This window comes from Staurois parvus, unplaced genomic scaffold (assembly GCF_062004578.1).
Source record: "Staurois parvus isolate SC_StPar_1 unplaced genomic scaffold, SC_StPar_1.0 ptg000715l, whole genome shotgun sequence".
Taxonomy (NCBI): Eukaryota; Metazoa; Chordata; class Amphibia; order Anura; family Ranidae; genus Staurois; species Staurois parvus.
Window position 1 is genome coordinate 5,327,498 of NW_028318511.1, and position 23,958 is coordinate 5,351,455.

Sequence of the window (23,958 nt, forward strand, 5' to 3'; positions counted from 1 at the left end):
GTATTCTGTGCTGTTGCAGCCATTGTTTTGTTGAATTACTTGTATGCTTTGGGTCATTGTCCTGTTGCATCACCCATTCTCTGCGGAGCTTCAGTTGGCGGACAGATGGTCGTACGTTTTCCTGCAAAATGTCTTGATAAACTCTGGAATTCATTTTCCCATCAATGACAACAATCCGTCCAGGCCCTGAGGCAGCAAAGCAGCCCCAAACCATGATGCTCCCTCCGCCATGTTTTACAGTGGGGATGAGGTTTTGATGTTGGTGTGCTGTGCCTTTTTTTCTCCACACATAGTGTTGTGTGTTCTTCCCAAACAACTCAATCTTGGTTTCATCTGTCCACAGTATATTTTGCCAGTAGTGCTGTGGAACATCCAGGTGCTCTTTTGCAAACTTCAAACGTGCTGCAATATTCCTTTTGGACAGCAATGGCTTCCTCCGTGGTCTCCTCCCATGTACTCCATTCTTGTTTAATGTTTTCCTTATTGTAGATGTGTCAACAAAAATGTTAGCATGTGCCAGAGATTTCTGTAGGTCTTTAGCTGACACTCTGGGATTCTTCTTTACCTCATGCAGCATTCTGCGCTGTGCTCTTGCAGTCATTTTTACAGGACGACCTCGCCTAGGGAGAGTAGCAACAGTGCTAAACTTTCTCCATTTGTAGACAGTCTGTCTTACCATGGACACATGAACATCAAGGCTTTTGGAGATACTTTTGTAACCCTTTCCAGCTTCATGCATGTCAACAATTATTGATCGTAGGTCTTCTGAGAGCTCTTTGCTGCGAGGCATGGTTCACATCGGACAGTGCTTCTTGAAACCAGTAAACCCAAAACAGGTGTGTGTTTTTTAAGGGCAGGACAGCTGTCAGCAACACATCCAATATCATCACACTGATTGGAGTCAAGGTTGGCTCACTCCTGGCTCCAATTAGCTCTGGGAGAAGTCATTAAGCTAGGGCCTCACATACTTTTTCCTCCCTGCACTGTGAATGTTTACATGTTATGTGCAATTAAACCATGGCAACATCTAATGTTTGTGTAGTATTATGTTCAGCAGACTGTGTTCTTCTATTGTTGTGACTTAGATGACGTTCAGAGCACATTTTATGCCCAATTCATGCAAAACTTCACGTAATCCCAAGGGGTTCACATACTTTTTCTTGCAACTGTACCTTACTTTGAAAAATATATGTCCATTCACATGATCATAATTCATATCACTTCCTATTCCAGTGGAACTTAAAGTGTTCCGGTACTCACAATAGATCCACCATTTGCCTTTCAGATTGGCATCTCTAGGTGCCTGCATGTTGGGTTTTATTCTCTTTTTACTACTAAGGAATCTCCACTAGCCAGGTCACCTTGATAGCCTATGGTTGTCAGCTCTACCAGTGCCCCTTGCCTCCTTCACCCTTCTTTTGGTAAGCTGGAAATCAGGAGGTTGTTTACATAACAGAATGTTCTAGCTTGTGTGGATCTATGACACTCTACAAAGGATTAGACCTGAAAGTGTGGGTAAAAACAGCACATACATAGCAAATAAATTCCCAACAGAAATATAAAGGAAAACATATTTTATTGCAATATATTATCCAAAAATAATTGTTTAAATGTATTTTGAATACAAACCTTATAGAGTGGGGTCTATTTTACATAAAATGTTATTTTTGATTCCATGATGGACAGTTACTATTTTATTTGGTTGTGAGCCTCTAACTGCAGCTTTTACTGTTTATGTGATCTTATATGAACACAATCATCCTGCAGGAATCAGTGTGTGGGCTTTGTGGCAACTACAACGGAAACATGAAGGATGATTTTGAAACTAGGAGCAAGTATGTGGCCGCCACCCAACTTGAGTTCATTAACTCATGGAAGGACAGGCCAACGTGCATGGATGTAGAATTTGCTGTGGATGCCTGCGCAGCAAACCCAAAGCGTAAGACCTGGGCTGAAATGAGCTGCCAGATTCTTCAAAAAGATCCTTTTACACAGTGCCATAAGTTGGTAAGTAATACTACTGTATGTTTTCTTCTCACATATAAGCAGATTTGGTACCTTTCCACCTCTTCATGTTAAGTGAGAATAGTTTATTTTATTTGTAGAATATTTCCTCTAACAAAAAGTATGGTCACCCCTCATAACAGGTCATCAGAGATCCCAGAGGAGTCAAAAGGAAATTTCTTTTTATTCAGAAGTGCCCCTAAAGGTTGTAGCAGTTTTACAGTTGTGCACAAATCATATTTTAAAATGAAACCTTAAAGTTTATTCAGCAAACATTTGTGTTATTTATTTCTCCTTTCAAACATTGCTGTAATGCACCAACCTACCCACCCCCCCTCCCCTCTGTGATCTAATGATCCTGGAACACATATGCTAGTGATGATGGAACACCCTCCTTACTGATTCTCTAACACAGAGAAGTTCAGGTTAAAAATAAATGCCAGTAGTCACCAGTCATATTTTGAAGTTTGAATGTGTTTGGAGAAGCAGTGAGGAGAGAGATGACATTACCTACATTCCTACTAAACTCAGTTACTGTGTTTACCGAATAGCATTAGTAGCTCAAATTGCTCTTTGACAGCTTGGCCATAGCTGCGTTTAGACTTTACCAATTAAATAGCTTGTTTGAGTAGGCCCTCACACTTCTGGTAAGTTGAAATAGTACTGAGGTTGTACAATCAGATTGTAAAGTGTATATTGTAAAGTGTATGGCTAGCAATAAAGTGTCAGTCTAAAGTACAAAGTCATATTTTACTTGATAAAGTATATTAGACTGACAGAACAAAATCCTCCCGGCTCTTTTTCTGTCTTTTTGGCAGTTTAGACTATTCCCATTCACCCTTGTGTGTTCCAGCACTTTTTCCTTCAGTTTGGGTCTAACTTATTCAAACATTACTGAAGCCACTAAAAGCTACTTTGCAGGCCATCAATCAGGCAAGTCCGCTCATTTGGAGTTTGAGAATCTTTTGTACCAGTGAACCTCCTGAATAGCTGTTTTTGGTTTGCAGGTGAATTTTGAAAAATACCATGATTCTTGTTTAAATGATGCCTGCGCATGTGACACAGGAGGGGACTGTGAATGCCTGTGTGAAGCTATTGCTGCGTATGCTGCAGCTTGCCTTTCAGCTGGAGTTTGTATTGACTGGAGAAGACCAGATTTTTGTCGTAAGTCATCTGTCTGCACTCATGTCCAAATTTAGTGCCTGGTAATACAATGCATTATTAATTCCACCACATAACCAAACAGTACATTTTTATGACTCTTCTTGTGCTGTGTAACATTAGATAAATGTATTCCCTCCTATCAATTATCTGAATATTACATGTCACAGAAGAGTTCCAGTACCATTTAAAGTACATTTCGGGAACTGGTGATTGGAGCCATGCAGATCACTCTTTTTTTGGCCCGGGTCAGCAGTACATTCAGAACTGCACAGATACAACTTGAATGCATCAGTCCATTCATTCCAACCTGCTTGCTTACAGCTGTTCAGGCTTGTTGGCTGTTGGTGTAAAAAAAAATCCTAATTTGTATGGGTAAGGCTTAAGAAACACCAAAAGTAAAGCGCAATCAATGTGCAGTGCTACTAAGCAGGAAGCCCAGCCTGCCTAAGGAATAAATAAATACAGCATGCCTTTACCCATGCATATTCATATTTGTAAACTGTGCACAGAAAAGATTTAAAATATTAACATAATAACACACACATATACATTGGTCTAAAGAAACCCACTAGATTCTCTTTTAACACTTTTGGAAAATTTTTTACACATTTAGTACTGAAAGCTCCAGTATGACAGTCTGTTCAAGTCCCAAATACAGTTGCTTTGTGATGCACAAGCCTCATAAATTAAACAAAAAACTTCCTTTGTACTAAATGGAAAAGCCTTGTTCATTACCTTAAAGCACCTTTTGTTGATATAAAAGTGAATAAAATATACTCACGAATGACATATAGCTGCAAGTCAACACGTCACTGAAGTGTCATCCTCAGATCAGGACTTCAGAGCTCTAAAGAAGAGGGTGTATCCCTCGAAACATGTTAACACTTGTTTTTGCTGTGGAGTGTCATCCAGATCCTTGTATTGAACTTTGTCCTGTTCTGAGGTTTAGGGCTCATGTACACAAGCATCTCCTAAACTCGAGTTTATGAGCTTTTGTCATTTTTTTGCCAAAGCTCCGAAACTCAACTCCATAAAAGCCCGTGTGTCCATGTACGCATAGGCTTTTAGCAGAGTTTAGGAGCTGCTGCATTTAGGTGAGGTTAAACCTCCCTCTCCTGAACACGGAATAATCGTGTTCAGGATAGGAACGTTGTGACCGCCGACTGTGGGAAAACGCAAATTGTGGCAAAACCATGGCAACCGCGATTTTGCTGCGGTGTTGCCACGATTTGCATTTTCCCACGGCCGTCGGTCAGGGTAGGCTTGTGTACATGGAGCCTAACACTTCATTGGTGTACTAGCTTGTGACTATATGTCATTTGTGAGTATATGTTAATCACTTTTATAATAATAAATGGTGCTTTAGGATACTGCACAAGGCTGGTGCACCTTTCTTGTTGTGTTTTCCATTTAGTACCAAGGACTTCCCAATATGCAGAGGACTGCAAAGCTACTGGATTTTGAATCAGCAGTGATATCCATGGCCCCATGACAAACTCTCATCTCACTGTAATGTATGCAAGCGTGGCAAACATGAGAGTAGAAACTCTGCTCCTTGATTCAGGAGCAGAGCAGCATTGTTGCCACACCATCACAAGAAGCTACATTAGATGTACTACAGTGGCAGGCTTTACAAGTATACTGTATGTTTGAGTTTGCAATGGGATGAAGAAGAAACTGTATTTGGTCATTTGTACTCATAATTAGCTTCTGTAGCACATATTTGTTAAGGGGCTATAGTTCTACTTTAAGCTTTGGTGATTTAAAACAATCTGTTTTATTTTCTTTTTGTTTAGCTGTTTACTGCGACTTTGAAAATACACACATTAACAAAGGGAATGGTATTGAAATAAATCCTAATGTGACTTGCTCTTGGCATTACCAGCCTTGCCAGTGCCCATTTGTTCCTCATGGCTATCCACATCAAAACAGTGAAGGTACAGTACAATTATGGTGTAGGATTAATTCTCTTTTCTATGCCATTCTCTGATGTATCCTATTCTTGCTCTTTTTATTCTTACAAATCTCACTGTTTATTTTATTGTTTTTATTTTATTGAAGCATATGAATTGTTGTTTTAGGTGGATAAAGCAAGTGAGCTACTAATCTCTGCAACACAGAACTTCCAATGACTGTAATTCATTTATTCCTAGCAATCAAAATGTTAAAGGCCTATTCAGCCATTTCCACTGGGTTTCAATGCATTACTGCACGTTGATATGCATTGCAGAAAAAAGCAGCCCATGAATTTTGAATGAGATATTAATCATGTCTGTGTGATGCATTACCATGACACACCAGTCTAAATGCCTATTACAAATCTTTGCCACATAATCACATGTATAGAGAGAAATTACTCTAGCCAAAGAGTACAGCCGATTTCAGTAACTAGAATACTCCTGCAAGGTCTAGGTTCTGAGTCCTGAGTTTAAACATAAACTAACAAACATCAGAAGAAAAGTAGCTTACCACCCAATGGACCCTATATTTTGTAATCATCCAACTTTTCCAAAGACCCCCTAACCCACCAAGCTGCATGACAACTTTTGGGGTAATCTGACCCCACTGACCTATCATAACTAAGGGAGAGTGGGTGGGACAACTTTCTCTTCTTGTCCATGCTTCCGGAATGATTTCTTAGCAGTCCCCACCAGGGGCGGACTGACCATTTGGAAACTCGGGCACTGCCCGAGGGCCAGGGGTCAGTAGGGGGCCCCATGAGATGCCTCTGATACCATTTTCATAGGCTTTTTTGAGTTTGGGCAAGGACACAGGGGCGCCATGATCCCCTATTGCCCGGGGGCCCCATGAGTTGTCAGTCCACCCCTGGTCCCCACCACTCCTACCCCTGCAACACCTCCCTACCTCTTGACCATCATCCTTCCATCAGGTAAGGTCTCTGACACTTACATTGCCCACATGCATCAAACTCTGTCCAGAGAATAACACCTGTTCCCTGTCATGTAGCGCCTACATTCATTTTATTCCTTTTGGGGCTGTCTTTATTAGTAGCAGCACACCTTTCCAAGCATTAATGTGAAAGAATAACTCTAGCTATTTTTTTTTTCATTATTAGTGTGCATAAGTTAAATTGTATCAGGGTGTTTTTTCTGTTTGTGACATTACTAAGCAGATTTTCTCCTCCATGTTGTCCTTATGACATAGGTTGGGTGCAGTTGTCACAGAGATAAGACTCAGACAGCAAATAAAATATTGCTAACCCTTTATCACTCTACTAACATTGTGATGTTTTTCTATGTCCCTATTGGAGAGATTTTCAATCAATCCCTGTCCTGACTACTATCCTAGGCCTTGGCAAACCAGGACCTAGTGTACACACCAGACACATTTAATGCTTATTGACAACAGAGTTCACCTGGACATTTCCCCAGCTCTTCTTAAGGCCCTTCAACCCGTAAGGTCTATGAGGATCAGGCTCAAGGCAGCTGCTGACTTCTCACATAGCCTAGCATACAGACACATTATAATTAGTAAAGGATTTATATTTCTACCCCCAGGCCAGCCTTTTTCCTACTTTAGTGGCCTGGCTAGCCGTGGTGTCACACCAACAAGGTCAAAAGCCATAGCCCCACAAGACACACAAGGCTGGGGGCAGAGAGGCTAAAAGAGTTAGCCCACTCTGCATCAGTACACTTAAAACCAACGACAAGAATAGTATTGGATAGAGTGTGGAGGGATTAGAACACCTGTCAGATTTTCATTGCTGCCTGTGCTGCCATTAGGGAGATTCATCTTCTTTATTTGACCGTTTATCGTTATCATTGAGAGTGAAATTGAAAGGAAATGCCAGATTTTGTGTTGTCACCAGAACAGGAATAAAGGTGAAATTTTCCAATTGGGACACTAGTTCTGGTGACAACCAGGGATTCCCTAACTCCTCTCACTTCCTGTTTTGGCTATGGGACCCGAACCAAAAGAGAAATCACTCCAATGGAACATAGATGCCAAAACAAACTGACAGGGGTTATAACTGTGACGATCGCGACATCAAATCCCAGCCCTTCACACCAAACTCGTGACCGAAGGACTAGCCAATCTAAAACCATGATGTCATGTGCATAACAATGCCACGCCCAGCTGCACCCTGCACAATGATTTTACAGCTAATGGACCACAATAGATGTACCGGCAGCCTGAGCGCGATTGTTACTGGGTCAGGTTAATTACGCAACTAACCCTTCACACTGCCACCACCTCCTTTTTGTACAGAGAAAGAGGAAACTAGGCAATAACACTATAATGGTTGAAATAATCGCCTGTATACCACTGTCACCGCAGGCAGGTTATACAGAGGGTTAAACTCACACAGTAGCGCTCTTCAGCAGCAGAAATTCGTAGTTTGCATTAAAGGCGTTAGAAACAGTTCAACACTTGCAGAAAGTAAGATTTATTACTAAAAGGTCAAAAGGGTGCAATAAAAAATATTTACAGAAAAAGATGTAGCCAATATATATATATATATACAGTATATATATATATATATATATATATATATACAGAAAACAATAGCACAGCAAAGAGATAACAGAAAGGAGTTTAGAGGGTTAAAGTACTTGCCAGTCAGCCTTGGTATAAGCAGCTTCAAGTTTCATAAGTCAAAAGGATTTCGTCTCTACTGTCAGTTTCGATGTTAACACAGGAGACTCTTCTTTTCTCTCTCACACCCCACTCCAAGCATAACATCCTTTTTCTAGGATCTCAGCAGGGTGTCTCCTTACAGCAGAGAGCCAATTGCATCATTTGGGGAGGGGTGTTGGGGCGGTGACCTAAGCTAGAACAAAAATCCCTCGTAGCTTATATTATGGCCCATAACTTTTCCTCGGGGCATTTCCTGCCCTCCTATATATTCCAGTTAGGGAATGTAATATACCAAACGGTTTGTATTAACTTAACCAATCTGATGATATGCCTGGTTTTTATGCAAGTCTCTCATATTCCAAAATATGAAACCATAGGGGAAAATGGATGTTAAATGTGGTGTCTTGTTTTATGCCTTCTCTGGAATGTCTTTGAACTCGGTGAAGGGCTTGGTTTACTCTTTTACAATATCCCAGATTGCAAAACTAACAGACAGCTAGGCCCCAGCTCTGTCGGGGGTTCTATAGCTCAGAGCTCTCCTGATTTGCTTTGGCTGTCTGTGACCTCTGTCATCACTCAGCCCACATGTCACTCCACAGCAAGGGAGGAGGGGGGGATGATTGAAGGAGGCAGCCTGCTTTGGGAGTGAGAAATGGTACAACATGGAAAATTCTTAACAAAATGGAGGTTTCTTACCCACCTCTGGGAGCACGATTGCTACAAAAACCTTTCCTTACTCTATCCAAAATGAAAAAACAGTCTTTAGTTCTTCTATAACTGTAAGAGTACAACACACTATTGCATAAAATATAAAGACATTAAACAGGGAAAACTACAGCAAAGACCCAGCTGAACTGCACAAGGAGGAATGGCAGCAGTCTGGAGCCTGTGAGAATGGGAATGTGTTACTGATTGCCAGCAACATGATCTGTGGATGGCTGTTTGCTGCCCCTGGCAATCCTGCTGCCCTTGGCAGTCCTGCTTCCCTAGGCCACTGGTTCTGTGGGCTGTGCAGAAATCCAACAATAGTTCTAACCAGAAAAAGGGGCATTTAGAAGTAGCAATTCATTACATACACCCGAAACTGTAAAATTTCTCAGCACTCGTTGCTGTAAGAGAACAATGAAAGCTTAATATAAAACTTGCTTCTAATAACAAAGAAAACCCAGTTGCATACATTTTACATACCACTGTCAGGGTGTCTCTGCAAAACCTGGCCAAAATTCAACATCATTAAAATTATCCTGGTGGTATATTAGCCTCATTGTCCACACATCATCTGTAAATCACAACGCTGCTCTACCTGATGTCGAAGTGATATTCTCTCCTACTGCTGTTTCCTGTTTCATTCTCTTATTATTTAGTGGATGTGCATGATTGTATTCCTCTCATCGTAAAAAGTAATAATGCCGTTTTTCTCTGTTTCTCAATACAGGTTGTTATCAGTGTGGTCCTGAAAAGTACTGGGATCCAGATAAAAAGACATGTGTGCCCTGTGGTGAGTAGTCTCTTTTCACCGTATTGGAAACATCTAAATATCTGCAGTAGAACACTAGGAGCCATGATGCAACGTATTGCATTATAGGATATCTAAACCCAAGAACAAAGATATATTGTATTGCAACTCAGCAGTCCTCAGATGTGATGACTGCGTTGGTTTCCTTTACCTTTACATTTTTTGCAAGTACAGAAAAGCTGCTGTTGATACTGCCAGAAGTGAGGTGTCCTTGTTATTTTCTGTGCACTGAACTGATACTTCAAACAATTTTATCAGCCTTGTGAGCTACAGAACTACAAAACACCATCTACCACGTAATGGAGTTGAGGTGGGGGTATTTGTAGTCCAAATAAGGAAAGCAGCCTAAGATAACAACAGTGTTCCTCCATGAATACACTACAGTGAGTGAGCGTTGTCACTCTATGACAAGAAGTGCATTACTGGCAGGGTGATCAGGTGAAATAAACAAAGAAAAGCCGAAACAAAAATGCAGACACCACAACTAAGGACTGGTGAGCTGGAATAAATGCATATCTTCCTTTCTGGGTTTGGATATACCTTAAGGGGAAACTATAGTACATTTGCAGGAGGTGCACACGTTTGGAATTAATAATATTACTGTTTCCTGAAAGTAATTTTGACTTCAACCATTTTATGCACTTGTTGATCCTCTTAAATTCTTTTCCCTTTAGTGGTTACATTTTTGGATACTCTGCTTAAAAAAACTTGTGTTGAGAATAATGTGCCATTACTGCCTTCCTTCTAAAAGGTTGCTGGCTGCCAGTTTAATTTAATGTAATTTAATTTAATGGCTTTAATTGTTTTCGAGTCCTTGACCTGGAACAAGCTTGCAGATCTGATTTAATTTGCTAAATGATTGTTCCAAATCAGTGGCTCCTGAATCTATTAATAAAGTCAGAAGACAGACATCACTACCAGGCTAGCATTTTCAAAAAAAAGGTCAGCAATCGCAGCCTCCAATTTTTTTTTCAACATAGGTTTTAATATATACTGTTGATATCAACTTATTTGACATCATAGACATTTGGATGTCAGTGGTGTCCACATCAAATTCTGTGATCCAGGGGCAGTGTGAGCTACAAGAGGAAGAGTTTGACAAAAGAACTCCACAGCACTGGGCTGAAAAGATTGTTATGATTTGCTATGCAAAAATGTAGCAGCATTGTCAAGGTCCAGTGAAGATACAGTGCAGTCATATTCCCGTCTGTGTCCTCTATGCTGTTCCAATAGATGTTTTTTGATACAGCAGTAAAACAACAAAATTACTTAATACATTGCAGTACACAGCAGTATATCTGTAATCCCGCAATATATGTGTAGTACTACACCCTTAGGAGTTGGAAAAGAGATTTCGGGTCCACCTATAGTCCTGCACAATCAGGCAACATGCATCTTCACACAGGCTTGCATCCAGAGTCAGAAATCAGACCTTTAGCTTATTTTTTTTATTAGGGGATTTGAACTGGGATAGGGTTAGGTGTGTACAGGATGCCCAATGGAACTGATGAACTGAGGACAACTTCCTGGAACTATTTACAAGCCTCCACACGTAGCACAGTCTCTGTTGGAGAGCTAGCCAGTGTGTCCCAATGTACCACCCCAGACCCTAGATGAAGTCCTCTTCCTTCATCCAGGAATCTGGAGGTATCCCTGAGCAGGGGATCTGGTGCCTGTTTCTTTAAGAAATGGACAGTCCCAGATACAGTTGCAAGAAAACGTATGTGAACCCCTTGGGATTATGTGGAGTTTTGCATGAAATGGGCATAAAATGTGCTCTGAACGTCATCTAAGTCACAACAATAGAAGAACACAGTCTGCTGAACATAATACTACACAAACATTAGATGTTGTCATGGTTTAATTGCACATAACATGTAAACATTCACAGTGCAGGGAGGAAAAAGTATGTGAACCTTTGGACTTAATAACTGGTTGACCCTCCTTTGGCAGCAATAACCTCAACCAAACGTTTCCTGTAGTTGCAGATCAGACCTGCACAACGATCTGGAGTAATTTTGGACCACTCCTCTTCACAAAACTGTGTCAGTGTAGCAGTATTCTTGGGATGTCTGGTGTGAATCGCTCTCTTAAGGTCATGCCACAGCATTTCAATAGGGTTGAGGTCAGGACTCTGACTGGGCCACTCCAGAAGGTGTATTCTGTGCTGTTGCAGCCATTGTTTTGTTGAATTACTTGTATGCTTTGGGTCATTGTTCTGTTGCATCACCCATCCTCTGCGGAGCTTCAGTTGGCGGACAGATGGTCGTACGTTTTCCTGCAAAATGTCTTGATAAACTCTGGAATTCATTTTCCCATCAATGACAACAATCCGTCCAGGCCCTGAGGCAGCAAAGCAGCCCCAAACCATGATGCTCCCTCCGCCATGTTTTACAGTGGGGATTAGGTTTTGATGTTGGTGTGCTGTGCCTTTTTTTCTCCACACATAGTATTGTGTGTTCTTCCCAAACAACTCAATCTTGGTTTCATCTGTCCACAGTATATTTTGCCAGTAGTGCTGTGGAACATCCAGGTGCTCTTTTGCAAACTTCAAACGTGCTGCAATATTCTTTTTGGACAGCAATGGCTTCCTCCGTGGTGTCCTCCCATGTACTCCATTCTTGTTTAATGTTTTCCTTATTGTAGATGTGTCAACAAAAATGTTAGCATGTGCCAGAGATTTCTGTAGGTCTTTAGCTGACACTCTGGGATTCTTCTTTACCTCATGCAGCATTCTGCGCTGTGCTCTTGCAGTCATTTTTACAGGACGACCACGCCTAGGGAGAGTAGCAACAGTGCTAAACTTTCTCCATTTGTAGACTGTATTACCATGGACACATGAACATCAAGGCTTTTGGAGATACTTTTTTAATCCTTTCCAGCTTCATGCAAGTCAACAATTCTTAAACGTAGGTCTTCTGAGAGCTCTTTTCTGCGAGGCATGGTTCACATCAGACCGTGCTTCTTAAAACCAGTAAACCCAAAACAGGTGTGTGTTTTTTAAGGGCAGGACAGCTTTCAGCAACACATCCAATATCATCACACTGTTTGGAGTCAAGGTTGGCTTACTCCTGGCTCCAACTTGCTCTTGGAGAAGTCATTAAGCTAGGGTCTCACATACTTTTTCCTCCCTGCACTGTGAATATTTTCATGTTATGTGCAATTAAACCATGGCAACATCTAATGTTTGTGTAGTATTATGTTCAGCAGAATGTGTTCTATTGTTGTGACTTAGATGACATTCAGAGCACATTTTATGCCCAATTCATGCAAAACTCCACGTAATCCCAAGGGGTTCACATACTTTTTCTTGCAACTGTAGGTGGTGAATCTGGTTTCCCACCAGAGTGCTCTTTCCCCTATCCACCCAGGAGGTGCAGGGGTACTCACTCAAATTCTCTCCTGTATCACTGCTGGGTTGGCGGATGCTACCAGGCCTTCTAGCTGGGCAGCTCCTTTCCTCGCTGTACAGGTGGTCCTCACTCTGGGGGTCAGTGAACCTCTGAGCTTTCTTCCTTTCCAGCTCCACTGCCTGTAGATGAGCCCCTCTCTCCATTTGGGTCCCCTCCCAGGCTCCTGCCTTCAGCCTCACATCTTTCTCTCTGTCTTCCACCTGAACTCTCCCTCCTGCAGCTGAGCAGGCTCAGTAACTCTCAAAGGTTGCCCCTGCCCTTTTCCAAGCTTCCTTTTGGGGATTAGCTAGGATCTTCCAAGAGCCTAGGCCAGCCACTCCCCAGCCCTCTGCTTCTGGACCATACTCCAAAGATCTAGAGCAGGGGAAATTCCAGAGAGCTGGTCTGCAGAGCCTCTCAGCTCCTGACCACAATTTGACCTCCTAACTATTGCACCTAGGCTGCTACTCAGCCTCCACCCAGCAGTGTAACCTCCCCACCTAACAGTACTATTCCCAGTATACGATCCCACCCAGTAATACACACCTTCACCCAGCAGTATACAACCACCACCCAACAGTATATACCACAATCCACTCAAATAATTTGCCACTGAAATCAATTATTTTTTTAGCTATGGGTAAGGGGGAGAGTATTCCCACCAACCACAAATGTAAGGAGCATTCTTGATCGTCACACTAATGTACAATGAGCTGTAAGTGCAGTAATTCTTAGCAGAGGTTCCCTGAGACTGGAACATTATTTCAAGAGTTCCTCCATATTAAAGAGGTTCAGAATTGCTGGTCTAGCTGTATAAATCACACTGCAGCCACTACACATTCTTCAGTTGCTGTCATATCCCACAACCAACTTTTATACTTGCAAACATGTCAGTGTTTCGGGCAGGAAGCTGTAACTGTGTGCGCCCCTTCTGTTTAGATAATAATCTTTGGCCTTCCTTGATCCACCCCTTCTCCTGGGACTGTAGGCAACTCAGTGCACGTTACAGGCAGTAGGTTGCTGGTTACTGACGATTTCTGCTTTGCTACAAGGACTGCTGCTCACGACACATGAGGATTTATTTACTAAATCTGGAGAGTGCAAAATCACTCCTGCATAGAAACCAATAAGCTTCCAGGTTTTATTGCCAAAGCCTAATTGAACAAGCTGAGGTTAAAAGCTAATTGGTTTCTATGCAGGAGTGAGCATGATTTTGCACTCCCCAATTTAGTAAATAAACCCCACGGGGACAAGCAGCAGACACCTCTGGCGTCAATAGTTATTCTCAGGAGGACACATCTTATGGACATTGTCCTGCCTGACAACAACCAGTCAAAGAGCCAGGAACAAGACCTGGGTGAAGCCACATTTTTTTTACCTATAACTATTATTGGTTGGGATGGATATATCTCCTCTTCAATGCATGAAATGTTGCCTGGTTTGGAATCAGTTGGGTGTACGTCAATTTCTGACATTTAACAGCAGTGGCAGCCTAGAGGATTTGCCAAATAGAATTTGTGCCAGTCAGTTCTCAGATCTGGGCAAAATAAAATATACAATAATCAAAAGTGACTTACTTTTTATTATTTTAGGGTGGTATTCATTCATTATATTATTTATGGAAAGTGAAAATACCGATAGCCATATTCTTATTTCAAAATATTTAAATTTTCTCCTATTTCATGTTCAGGTGAGCCAACAAGCACAACACCAGCACCAACTACTACACCTGTATCCACTACATCAGCTCATTCTACAACTCCAACATCAAGTTCAAGCACAGGTATGTACACTACATATTCACCCCCTTTCCATACTACTATCACCCAGTTCAGTAATATTATCCTTCTTTACAGGAGGCAAATAGCACTTACATGTACACCTGTTTAATCAGAGATTAAACAAAGACACACATTTCTCATTTTCCCATTTTTCTGGCCATACACCTAATAATAAATGGTTATTCCACTTACCCACAGTCAAATAATCATTATTTTTTTTTAGGAATTGATCATCTATTGTTCGAACAGCCTATTTATTTTAATTATTTTTTGTAAGAAAGCTTCACTAAAATGACCCAACATATTAAGTGGTTGTAATAATACATGTATGGCCGGCAATACACTACAATGTGCTGCAGAGAAATGGTCTTATAGAAATCTACAGGGAGCTACTGCACAGTCAAGCCCATGGCACATTTGAGTTTCAGAAAGATAGTTTGGTAAGGGTAGGGGGTTGTTTGAAGGTGCACATATCCTTTAACTTCTACATCTATCCTTCCTCAAATGGCAAACCAGGCTTAAAGCAGAACTAAAGGCAAAACTTTGTTTTTCAATTTTGCTACAGTAACCTGTCAGGGTTTTTTTTGCCATCAGCATCCCATTTGGGAGATTTCCCATTACTTCCTGTCCCATAGCCAAAACAGGAAGTACAAGAAAATCCCTCCAAGGTGAGGTTGACATCAGGGTCACCACAGCTATTGTCCCCATTGGAATATATTCCCATTATTACTGTTCTGGGGACAACAGAAAAATTGGGATTTTCTTTCACTTTTCTTTTTACTTTGAAAACGGTAAACATGACAAATAGAGGGTGAAACTCCCTGATGAGGGCAGAGACAGCAATAAAACCCTGACAGGTGTTCTAATCCCTCTCCACTCTGTTCATAACTATGGTATATTGTCATATGATCATAAAAAGTCAATGGTCTATGACTATGCTGTCCAAAAAAGGGGCACAACCCTTCCACTGTTTTAGGATTTCTATAATTAACAGAATGAAGCAATGTAAGGCTTAGCCAGTGGAATTTCTATGTTTTTCTGAAAATGATGTCCCCTGTTTGGACCTGAAGGCCTGTAGCTAAGTAACCTTCCTCTATAGCAAATTCTGCATTCAGCAAATGTGTTAAGTTAGTCTGTTCTAACTATGATTGCTAATTTAATTCAACAAGTGACACAACTAGTGTTTTAGGCTCTTTTCGCATGGGCGATCCAATCAGGTCTGCCTGTTGGTTTTTCAGATGGACCTGATCAAATGATCTATGTATTGCTATGGCCCCGTGGGTGTAAATGGACTTGCACCTGATTGTTTTCTTTCTGTGAGTTGACAGTTTTTTGTATCCTATTAAATTGTTTTTTTTCATACTACACTCAGAAAGCACTGCTCTGTGTTTCCTATATTGCTTCCTAGAGTTGCTTCTGCTCTGATAGCTGGCTGCTTTCCCAAAGAGTGTATTTGGACTTTGTTCCTAAACTTTCATCTGGTCAATACATGGACTATATATAATAAATACATATTCTTTTGCTCATAGTAGTATTACATCTTTGTTTCAATAGCCCTTTCCCTTTCCTGCCACTCTCCAAGCGCTGCTTTTCCCTTTCCCTATCCGTTTACACCCACCTACTTTCAATCTGATCCAGTCTACTAAAGAAATTGAAAGTCATCTGTCCCCCTCTGTCTAGGTTGATTGGAGGGCAGTTGGATGTAAATGGACAGACAGTCCGTTTACTCCTGGCTGCCATAGAGCAGAGTGGTCTCTGTCCATGTCCGCTCTGCATAAACTAGAGCTGACATGGGCCTGTCATTCATCCACTCTGCTCAGGAGGGGATCAATGGACAGATGCTCTACTTATGAAAGGGGTCTGAAAGTGTATGTACTGTGTAGTCAAAACATGTTATTTTTCAACAGTAGTGAGTAGTTAGACCTTCTGCCAAATTTTAAATTTTTTAAGGTCTATGTCTCTGCTGCATAGATTCCACCTCTTTCTGTCACAGAAAGTGGTGGGAAATCCAACATTTTACAGTTGTCACCAGAACAAGAGGTAATGTGTAATCTTCCAAGGTAGACAACTGTTACTGTGACTACTAAAATGGGGATATCTCTTACTGTAGAGAGGGTAAATCTCTGCAGTGGGGGACAGGCAGCAAAAAATAAACTTAAAGAGTTTAAATCCTTCCCTACTTTATAGAACAAAACGTTTTGGCTATATAATACACTTTTAGTAATTTTATATGATCCCTTGTTTTAATGACATACAGTTGATGTATGAGTTAAGGGAGTTCATTCAATATATTATGAAAATAGCTGTCAAAAGGTGATTTGATAACTACTACAGGAACTTTTACCAGCACATATTACTCAATTGTGTATGATAAACAATAATATAAATAAATATAATCAAATAAAGGAGAAGTATAGGCTTTTTAAAAAAAAATATACATACTCACCTCCATGCTGCAGCACTTGTGTGATGCTGCAGGTGTGCCTCTTCAACTCTAGGACCAAGAACTGAGCAATCACACAGCCAATTATCGCTCAGTTCTCAGGCTGCTCAGAACAGGAAGCAATGACTGTCAATCACTGCTCTCTTCTCTGCCCTTCCAGTGCTTGCTGGAATGCCGGACAGATGAGGGACAGGTAGCTGTTTATGGCTCTCAGTCAGGCACTGAAAGGCAAAGTGGATCCTGACAATATTGGCATGGCACGGCTGTGCCCTGTCAGCTGATAGCAAGCAATAGCCCGCTATAAGCTGACTCTGGGTAACAGGACAACAAAATGAATTGTACTCCTATGACCCACAAGAGAAGTATGGCCAAAAAAAGCTTTGGCCATACTTCTTTTTTAAAGATAACCCAGTGTGGAGTAATTTATTGTGTGGCAAATTCATCTCAGTATTCAACTACTTTAAACAAACCCCTAAGGCTGCAGGGCTTATAAGTATGCCATTTGTTATGGCTATGTTCATACTGAGATCCAAGTCTATTCAGTTTATTCATCTCTTAACGAAAACTTCAGTTGTTTATCAGCTTTAGTCTCTTAGATTTCTGCAGTTATTGGCTACCACCCTCTTGTAAATTAAAGCTGGAATTCTGTGAACATTTTCCTATAGTGTATTTTTATTCACTGTATTTTGTATCTTTGTATTATTTCTTTTCAGAAAAAATGGTAAGATATGAAGAACATTATACAATAATCTACATGCATGGTGACAGCAGACTTTAGAATTGTTTAATGTCCAGCTGACCTTTAAGTTTGAATTAGCCAAATACATTCCAGGTGCATCAAACATCAACTGTTAAAAATGTTACAGTTTCTTAGGGCTCATGTTGAAGGGCATTCTTGTCAGGCACTGTGTTTGCTATTCAAACACATGCATTTGACAAGGAAAAGATGCATTTGTCCTGCTTTGCCTGCAGTCCAACTGTATTTCAATAGGGCATGCTGTGCTCAAAGAAATGCAGCACCGTGCAAAAGAGGTCAAACACAACCACTGAATTGCTATGCATACTACTCTATTAGCGTCAATGGGATTTTATTGACCTGCTTTTTATGTGCATTCTGTATACGTGCCAAAAGCAGAAAAACAATGCCTCTCAACATGAGCCTTTAGAAAGCAGCCACAGTAGAAAAGATTGTCCCTTGTCAGCATGCTGCAAAGAGGGACCCTTGCTCTGTGTTTGAAAGCATTAGGAGGTGGGATTGAACCAGTGTACCTGAGAATTGAGTAAACACATGTGGATACCTAAACCTTATCTATATTGTAGAAACTGCACTACATACTGTATGTTGCAGGTCACACACTTCTTCAGGTAGAAGAGGGCATTGTACATCCACAAGGCACTTTCCAGAAGTAATATTTCAGACACTTGCATACAACAAAATCCCAGAGGATTACATACTGTATCTAGGAGGGGTCTATGATATAGCTTGTTCACACTGCCATCCCCAAATGTCCTTGCAGATATCCAGCTGCCAGCAGGACGCTCTGTAAGGGAAAAACCTTTCCATCATTGATCACCCATATCTTACTCCCACACTGTAGGTGCACCAAATTGAAGCAGAATCTTTTATTTATAGCATTTTGTTTCAAGACGGCCACCTATATCTCACAGGATTTCAATATCCAATAAGATAGGCCATCCTCCCTAAGATGGCTGCCTGGAGCCCATAGCAGGGGACAGTTAGTTCTCAATGGTCTCCGGAAAGACTGAAGAAATGGCACAGTGCCACCTTCAGGTTGGTGGATATACTACAGCCCTCACCTGCCTACACATTTGTCTCTCTACAGACATCTGACAATCTTTTTCTGATTGCAGAACTAAATGACTGATTTAGCAGGGGGTGTATCAGACATATGCAGAGAGACCACTGCTTTGACACAGAAAGGAAGGGTTTTTCTCTGCAGAATGCTCGCACAGGCCTGGCATTTCTTTTCTGCAGCTGCTTTCTAAAGAAAACCAACTGTATGTTTTTGAACATTTTTTGTTTTGATGCATCTGAAATGCATTAGCTTATTTGAAATGAAAGCTCAATTTGGCTTTAACAAAGGTGGTAAATGGAGAAATCCAAGAAATATTGCTTTGTGGAGAATTTTATAAAATGAGAATTTTCTTTGTTGTACGGATGTAGAGTTCCAAAATAGACTGTGGACCTTTTTCAGTTTATCACATTTACAATGGAAACTTTGAAAAACTATGTTGTAGGGAAACATAGAGATCATCTTCCAGTAGTAAATATCAAACAATTGCATAACGTATGCCGGTTTTCCACTTGGCTATACTGTAGTAGGGGTGAGAAGATAGCAATAGAAGAAGCAGGTGAAGCACTCAATGGATGAGGGTTAAAGAGGGAAGGGGTTGTGGTGATTACGAGAAAGAGCAGAGGAAGCAGAAGTCTTCATTCATAGATACCGTACCTTGTATTACAAGCAAGAGCAACTACAAAAGCACTACCTTGAAACCTTATGCATTCTGCACTAAATAGTACTTAGAGCGGGTTCCCACTGTGAACTTCAGTTTGGCTGCAGTGCGAGGTTTACCTGTAGTTTTAGGTGCGCTCCCATTGACTTCTATTAGACTGTGCATGTTCGAAGATACAGCATGCAGGAGTTTGGGGCACTTTCATGAAAACACACAGCCTAATAGAACTCAATAGGAGCACACCTAAAACTGCAGGTAAGCCACACATACATTTACACTGCAGCCAAACCACCGTGCAATGATGTGAACCTGCTGTTAGGCTACAATTACACTAGCATTGGTTTATATGCAGCAGACATAACCTGGAAGGTGTAAGGAAACTTTGGTGTCCTTTTATCATGCAGCGGTAAATGACTGCTGCTCGGTTCTCTGACATTCTCAGAGGAGACAGTTCTCCTCTGAATGCCTTTTTATGCAGAGGTATACATCGCTTCCCCGAATGAGGAGAGAAGCGATCTACAAATGCTTTGAATGCTAGAAAACGGCTGCTTTTACTATAATCTCGTGAGATTCCAGTAAGAGATCAGTAAAACACTGTTTACTAAGCAGCGGTAAATTACCGCTGCTACATTTGCGGTTCTCCTGATCCTCCACCTCTGGGCTGGAGAATGTGGAGGGAGAACAGACAGCCAGTGAAGGGCTGACATCGCTCCTTCATACACTGGCCATCTGTGTGCTGAGATGATTAGTGGAGAACATGTTCTCCGCTGATCATCGATTTCCTAAACCACTAATGATCTGAGATCAGCACCGATTCCTAGGATCGGTGCTGATCTCAGTTTCATAAAGGACACCTGAATCCAACAGAGTAGAGCCAGCAACTCAGTGGCATCCATAGACATATATCTTTACTGACTACATGGTAAAATCCAGCTAAAAGACAGGATTACGTGTATCAGCTTTAGAGCCTTAGTCATAGCAGAGTGCTATGAGTAAGGCTATATAGCCGAAATGCATAAGCCTGTGTTTTAACTGTATTTTAGCAAGGAGTCAATCAAAATATATGTTATTGATGCCACTGAGTTGCAGGCTCTACTCTGTTAGATGGATTGTCTGGAAGAATGTGGAGACATTCGCACCTGGGCACTGTTGATTCCAGCCTCCTCAAGTCCATAGGATTGAGTGTTGCCTCTTTATATTTGCGTTAAACAATTTTTATGCTTCCTGGATCAAATGCTCCTGCATTTAAATGTATTTGCATTTAGATACATTGACAGTATCTAATCTGCCCATGGACGCACAGAATTCTATTTTCTCTAAACGCAGCTAAAATTCCTTAAGCAAGTAAATAAACAGTGTAAGCTAAGCTATTTAAACTCATTGCATGCATTTGGAAATGTCTTGTAAACACATGTATGCCATTGCCAGTATTAATGAGGCCTGTAAAGTGTATGTAAACCCTTGCAATTAAGTTCTCCTATCTGCTCCCTTTCGGTCTGTTAAATATCTGCTTGACGACCTACCACAGTACATGTACTGAGATAGGGTGGCAGCTACAGGCACTGTGACGTACTGGTACATCTCTACCTGCTTCCGAGTTTCGGGCACGCTCCCCCGCCCGCCTACGCTGCTGTGATTTGACACAGCGGGAGTTCATCAACAAATCCCAACCATTGATTCAATGATGGGACCTGCTGAATGACTGTGTCCAATCATAGCCTAGAGCTCTGTGTTGGCAAACAACACAGGGCTCTATACAGAGGGAACGATTGCTTTGTTTCTTTTCCCTGCTAATCAGGGAAAAGAATCAAATCCACCAATAGTAAATAGCAGCACACAATACACACATTAACACTTGTTAGGCACACAATTAACCCCTTGATTGCCTTGATCCCAGCCAGTGTCATTAGTACAGTGACAGTATATATTATGAGCAATGATTTCTGTATTAGTGTCACTGGAGATGTCAGTGGCAGTTAGTCAGTTCCCACCAAGAATCAGTTAGTGTCAGATTGCCCGCCGCAGTCCCACTCTGTCACTGATCGCTGCCATTACTAGTATAAATAAATAAATAAAAATTCCAGTATATATACCATTGTTTGTAGATGCTATTACTTTCAAGCAAACCAATTAATATATACATATTGGATTTTTTTATACCAAAAACATGTAGCGGAATACATTGTGGCCTAAATTTATGAAGGAATTTAAGTTTTTTGAAGAAAAAATAAAAAACCCAGTGGTGATCAAATACCACCAAAAGAAAGCTCTATTGTATGGGAAAAAAAAGATATAAATTTAATTTGGGTACAATGTCGCATGACCGTGCAACTGCCAGTTAAAGTAATGCAGTGCAGAATAGCATAAATGGCCTGGTCATGAATGTAGTACACTCTTGCGGAGCTCAAGTGGATAAACAATTAAAAGCATTTTATTTTATATCTATATGATAGTTGCAAAACATTTCTGTTGATTCTGCACAATCAGCATGGTTATTTCAGACATCATAGTCAGCCCTTTACAGTTCACTTCTGTAGAATACAGAACACCTCCTCCATATGTTATGAAGAGGGGGATGCAATCTGTAGTCCTAACACAATTATTGTCCTAGGGTAACAACACTGCTCCACTGTTGTACAGTGAGTGAGTCCTGCCACCCTAGGCATATGGCCTTTCAAATATCAAATGCTAATTCTTGGAGGCAATCTTAAGAAATACCAGGTGTGCTGGTGAGAGTGGCGTTAAGAATGCACAGATGCAGTTGAGAGAGGCAGCACAGTGGTGTAATACTGGATGCAAGCATACTTGAAGATAAAAGAAATATATCTGCAAGCATAGTACATGCTATAAAATGGGGCGTGCAGGCATGATGGGTGAGAAATAAAGGTATACAGTTGCACTGAATGCTGAGCGAAAGAGGGCTGTAGGTGCAGTGGAGTCTTAAAGAAGTGGGGGTGCGACATGATGGGTACTGAGAGAAAGGGGGTGCATTATTGTGGATAATGGGATAACTGGACTACAGGACCAGTGTGTGTGTGTGTGTGTTGGGGGGGGGTGCAGTGGTTGGCTTCTTAAGAGAGCGGGAAAGTGTGGGGTGATAGTGTTTGGACAAGGGTGGTCTGGCTAACATTGGAGGAGGGAGGGTTGTGTGATGCCGTCAACGGATCTGGTTGACATTGCAGGAGGTGGGGTTGGGTGATAGCAAGGCAGGCTGGAAGACATTTCTTGAAAAAAGGCTTGTGGGAGAAAGTGCCTGAGAGTGCGGGAAGGTGAGCGGAAGGCTGGCTGACATAGCAGAAGGTGGTGATGGGTAGATAGGTAGATAGTGGAGGGGGGTGGCTGACATTGCAGAAATGCGGTTGGATGATAGTGGTTGTCAGGAGGGTGCTGGATGACATTGCAGAAGTGGGGGTTGGGTGATAGTTGTTGGCGGGGAGCTAATATTGCAAGAGGGGGAGGTTGGGTGATAGATGGTGACCAGCCTGAAATTATAAGAGGGGGAGTTAGGTTTAGAGGGGTAGGATGCACTAAGCAGCAGCTCCAGAGATGCTGCCAGCCAACCTGGATATGGGTAGGAGAGCTCCGTCCCAGCACAGAAACCGCCACTTTCCCCACTCACACTGCTAGAGATTATGACAAAAGGGATGACAGACTACCTAAAGCTAGCCATACACAGATCGAATTGGACAAATTCATTCCATGTTGGCATCAACCAAGTCGACAAAACTCTACTTTTGTCAAAGGAGCGAGGCAGAAATCCTTGGCCCAACAGTGCTTGCATCCAATCACATGCAGGTTCTGTTTGGCAGTTCCTGCAACCAATCACATGCAGACACTTTGGATATTCTACCAGCTGGAGGTGCCAGCTGTCAGAACAAAAGAACCAGCACTGAAAATTTGTCCATCCACACTATTATCGAGTGATTTCTTTCGTTCAGCCCACAAGGCTTCTCTGCTGCTTGTTTTCTGGTCTCCTACCGTCTGAGTCCTGGCAATACAATGTAATCTGTCAGGACTCTTGGGCTGTATCCCTGGCTATGTGAGCAGGGAGAGGGGCAGGTTCTGTGCAAAGAGGGGGCACTTCTATGAAGCATCCAGGCTGACTGAGAAATATCAGTAGGGGAAGGGAGGGTTGTGTGCAGGGAGGAAGTGCAGCAGTCAGAGGAATTTCCCTACTAGAGATGAGCTTTACTGTCCTCCAAACATGTCTCTATCTGAACATCAAAAAAGTAAATTTTTTTATCCAATCATCTGTGAGCTGGGTCATTCCTGGTCCATCAATGCATGTAAACAAAGACAACACATTAAGTCAAAATGCCATTGGTTAAATATGGGCAAAAGTCCATATAAGGGCACTGGCATCACCAGCATCACATGATTTTGATGTGCAATTGAGGTATGTTCAAAGGATGCCCAAGCTCATCTTTAGTCCCTACTAGGCTGCTGCTGTTGTGTAGCACTCTTCCTCTCCTCATCCAAGTAAGTGGCTGGAGAGAGTACAGGATCTCAGGGGACTGGTAGGAGCAGAGCAAGGATCCATGAAAAAAAGGCTGTAGGAGGCTGATGGAAGCAGAAAGACATGCA

General features: G+C 41.6%; 2 protein-coding genes across 2 annotated transcripts in view; both read left to right on the forward strand.

Moving 5' to 3' along the window:
• MUC6 (mucin 6, oligomeric mucus/gel-forming) overlaps positions 1-10,031 on the forward strand; it is a 78,885-nt gene extending 68,854 nt beyond the window's left edge. Inside the window, exons 26-30 of the mRNA XM_089653508.1 lie at positions 1,768-2,007; positions 3,012-3,168; positions 4,965-5,105; positions 9,203-9,265; positions 9,958-10,031. Of these exons, the coding sequence (XP_089509634.1) occupies positions 1,768-2,007; positions 3,012-3,168; positions 4,965-5,105; positions 9,203-9,265; positions 9,958-10,031 (675 nt within the window). The remainder of the gene's footprint in view (positions 1-1,767; positions 2,008-3,011; positions 3,169-4,964; positions 5,106-9,202; positions 9,266-9,957) is intronic.
• An 865-nt stretch (positions 10,032-10,896) lies between these two features.
• Positions 10,897-23,958, forward strand: part of LOC149445626 (uncharacterized) — a 70,257-nt gene continuing 57,195 nt past the window's right edge. Inside the window, exons 1-2 of the mRNA XM_089653509.1 lie at positions 10,897-10,930; positions 14,366-14,458. Of these exons, the coding sequence (XP_089509635.1) occupies positions 10,897-10,930; positions 14,366-14,458 (127 nt within the window). The remainder of the gene's footprint in view (positions 10,931-14,365; positions 14,459-23,958) is intronic.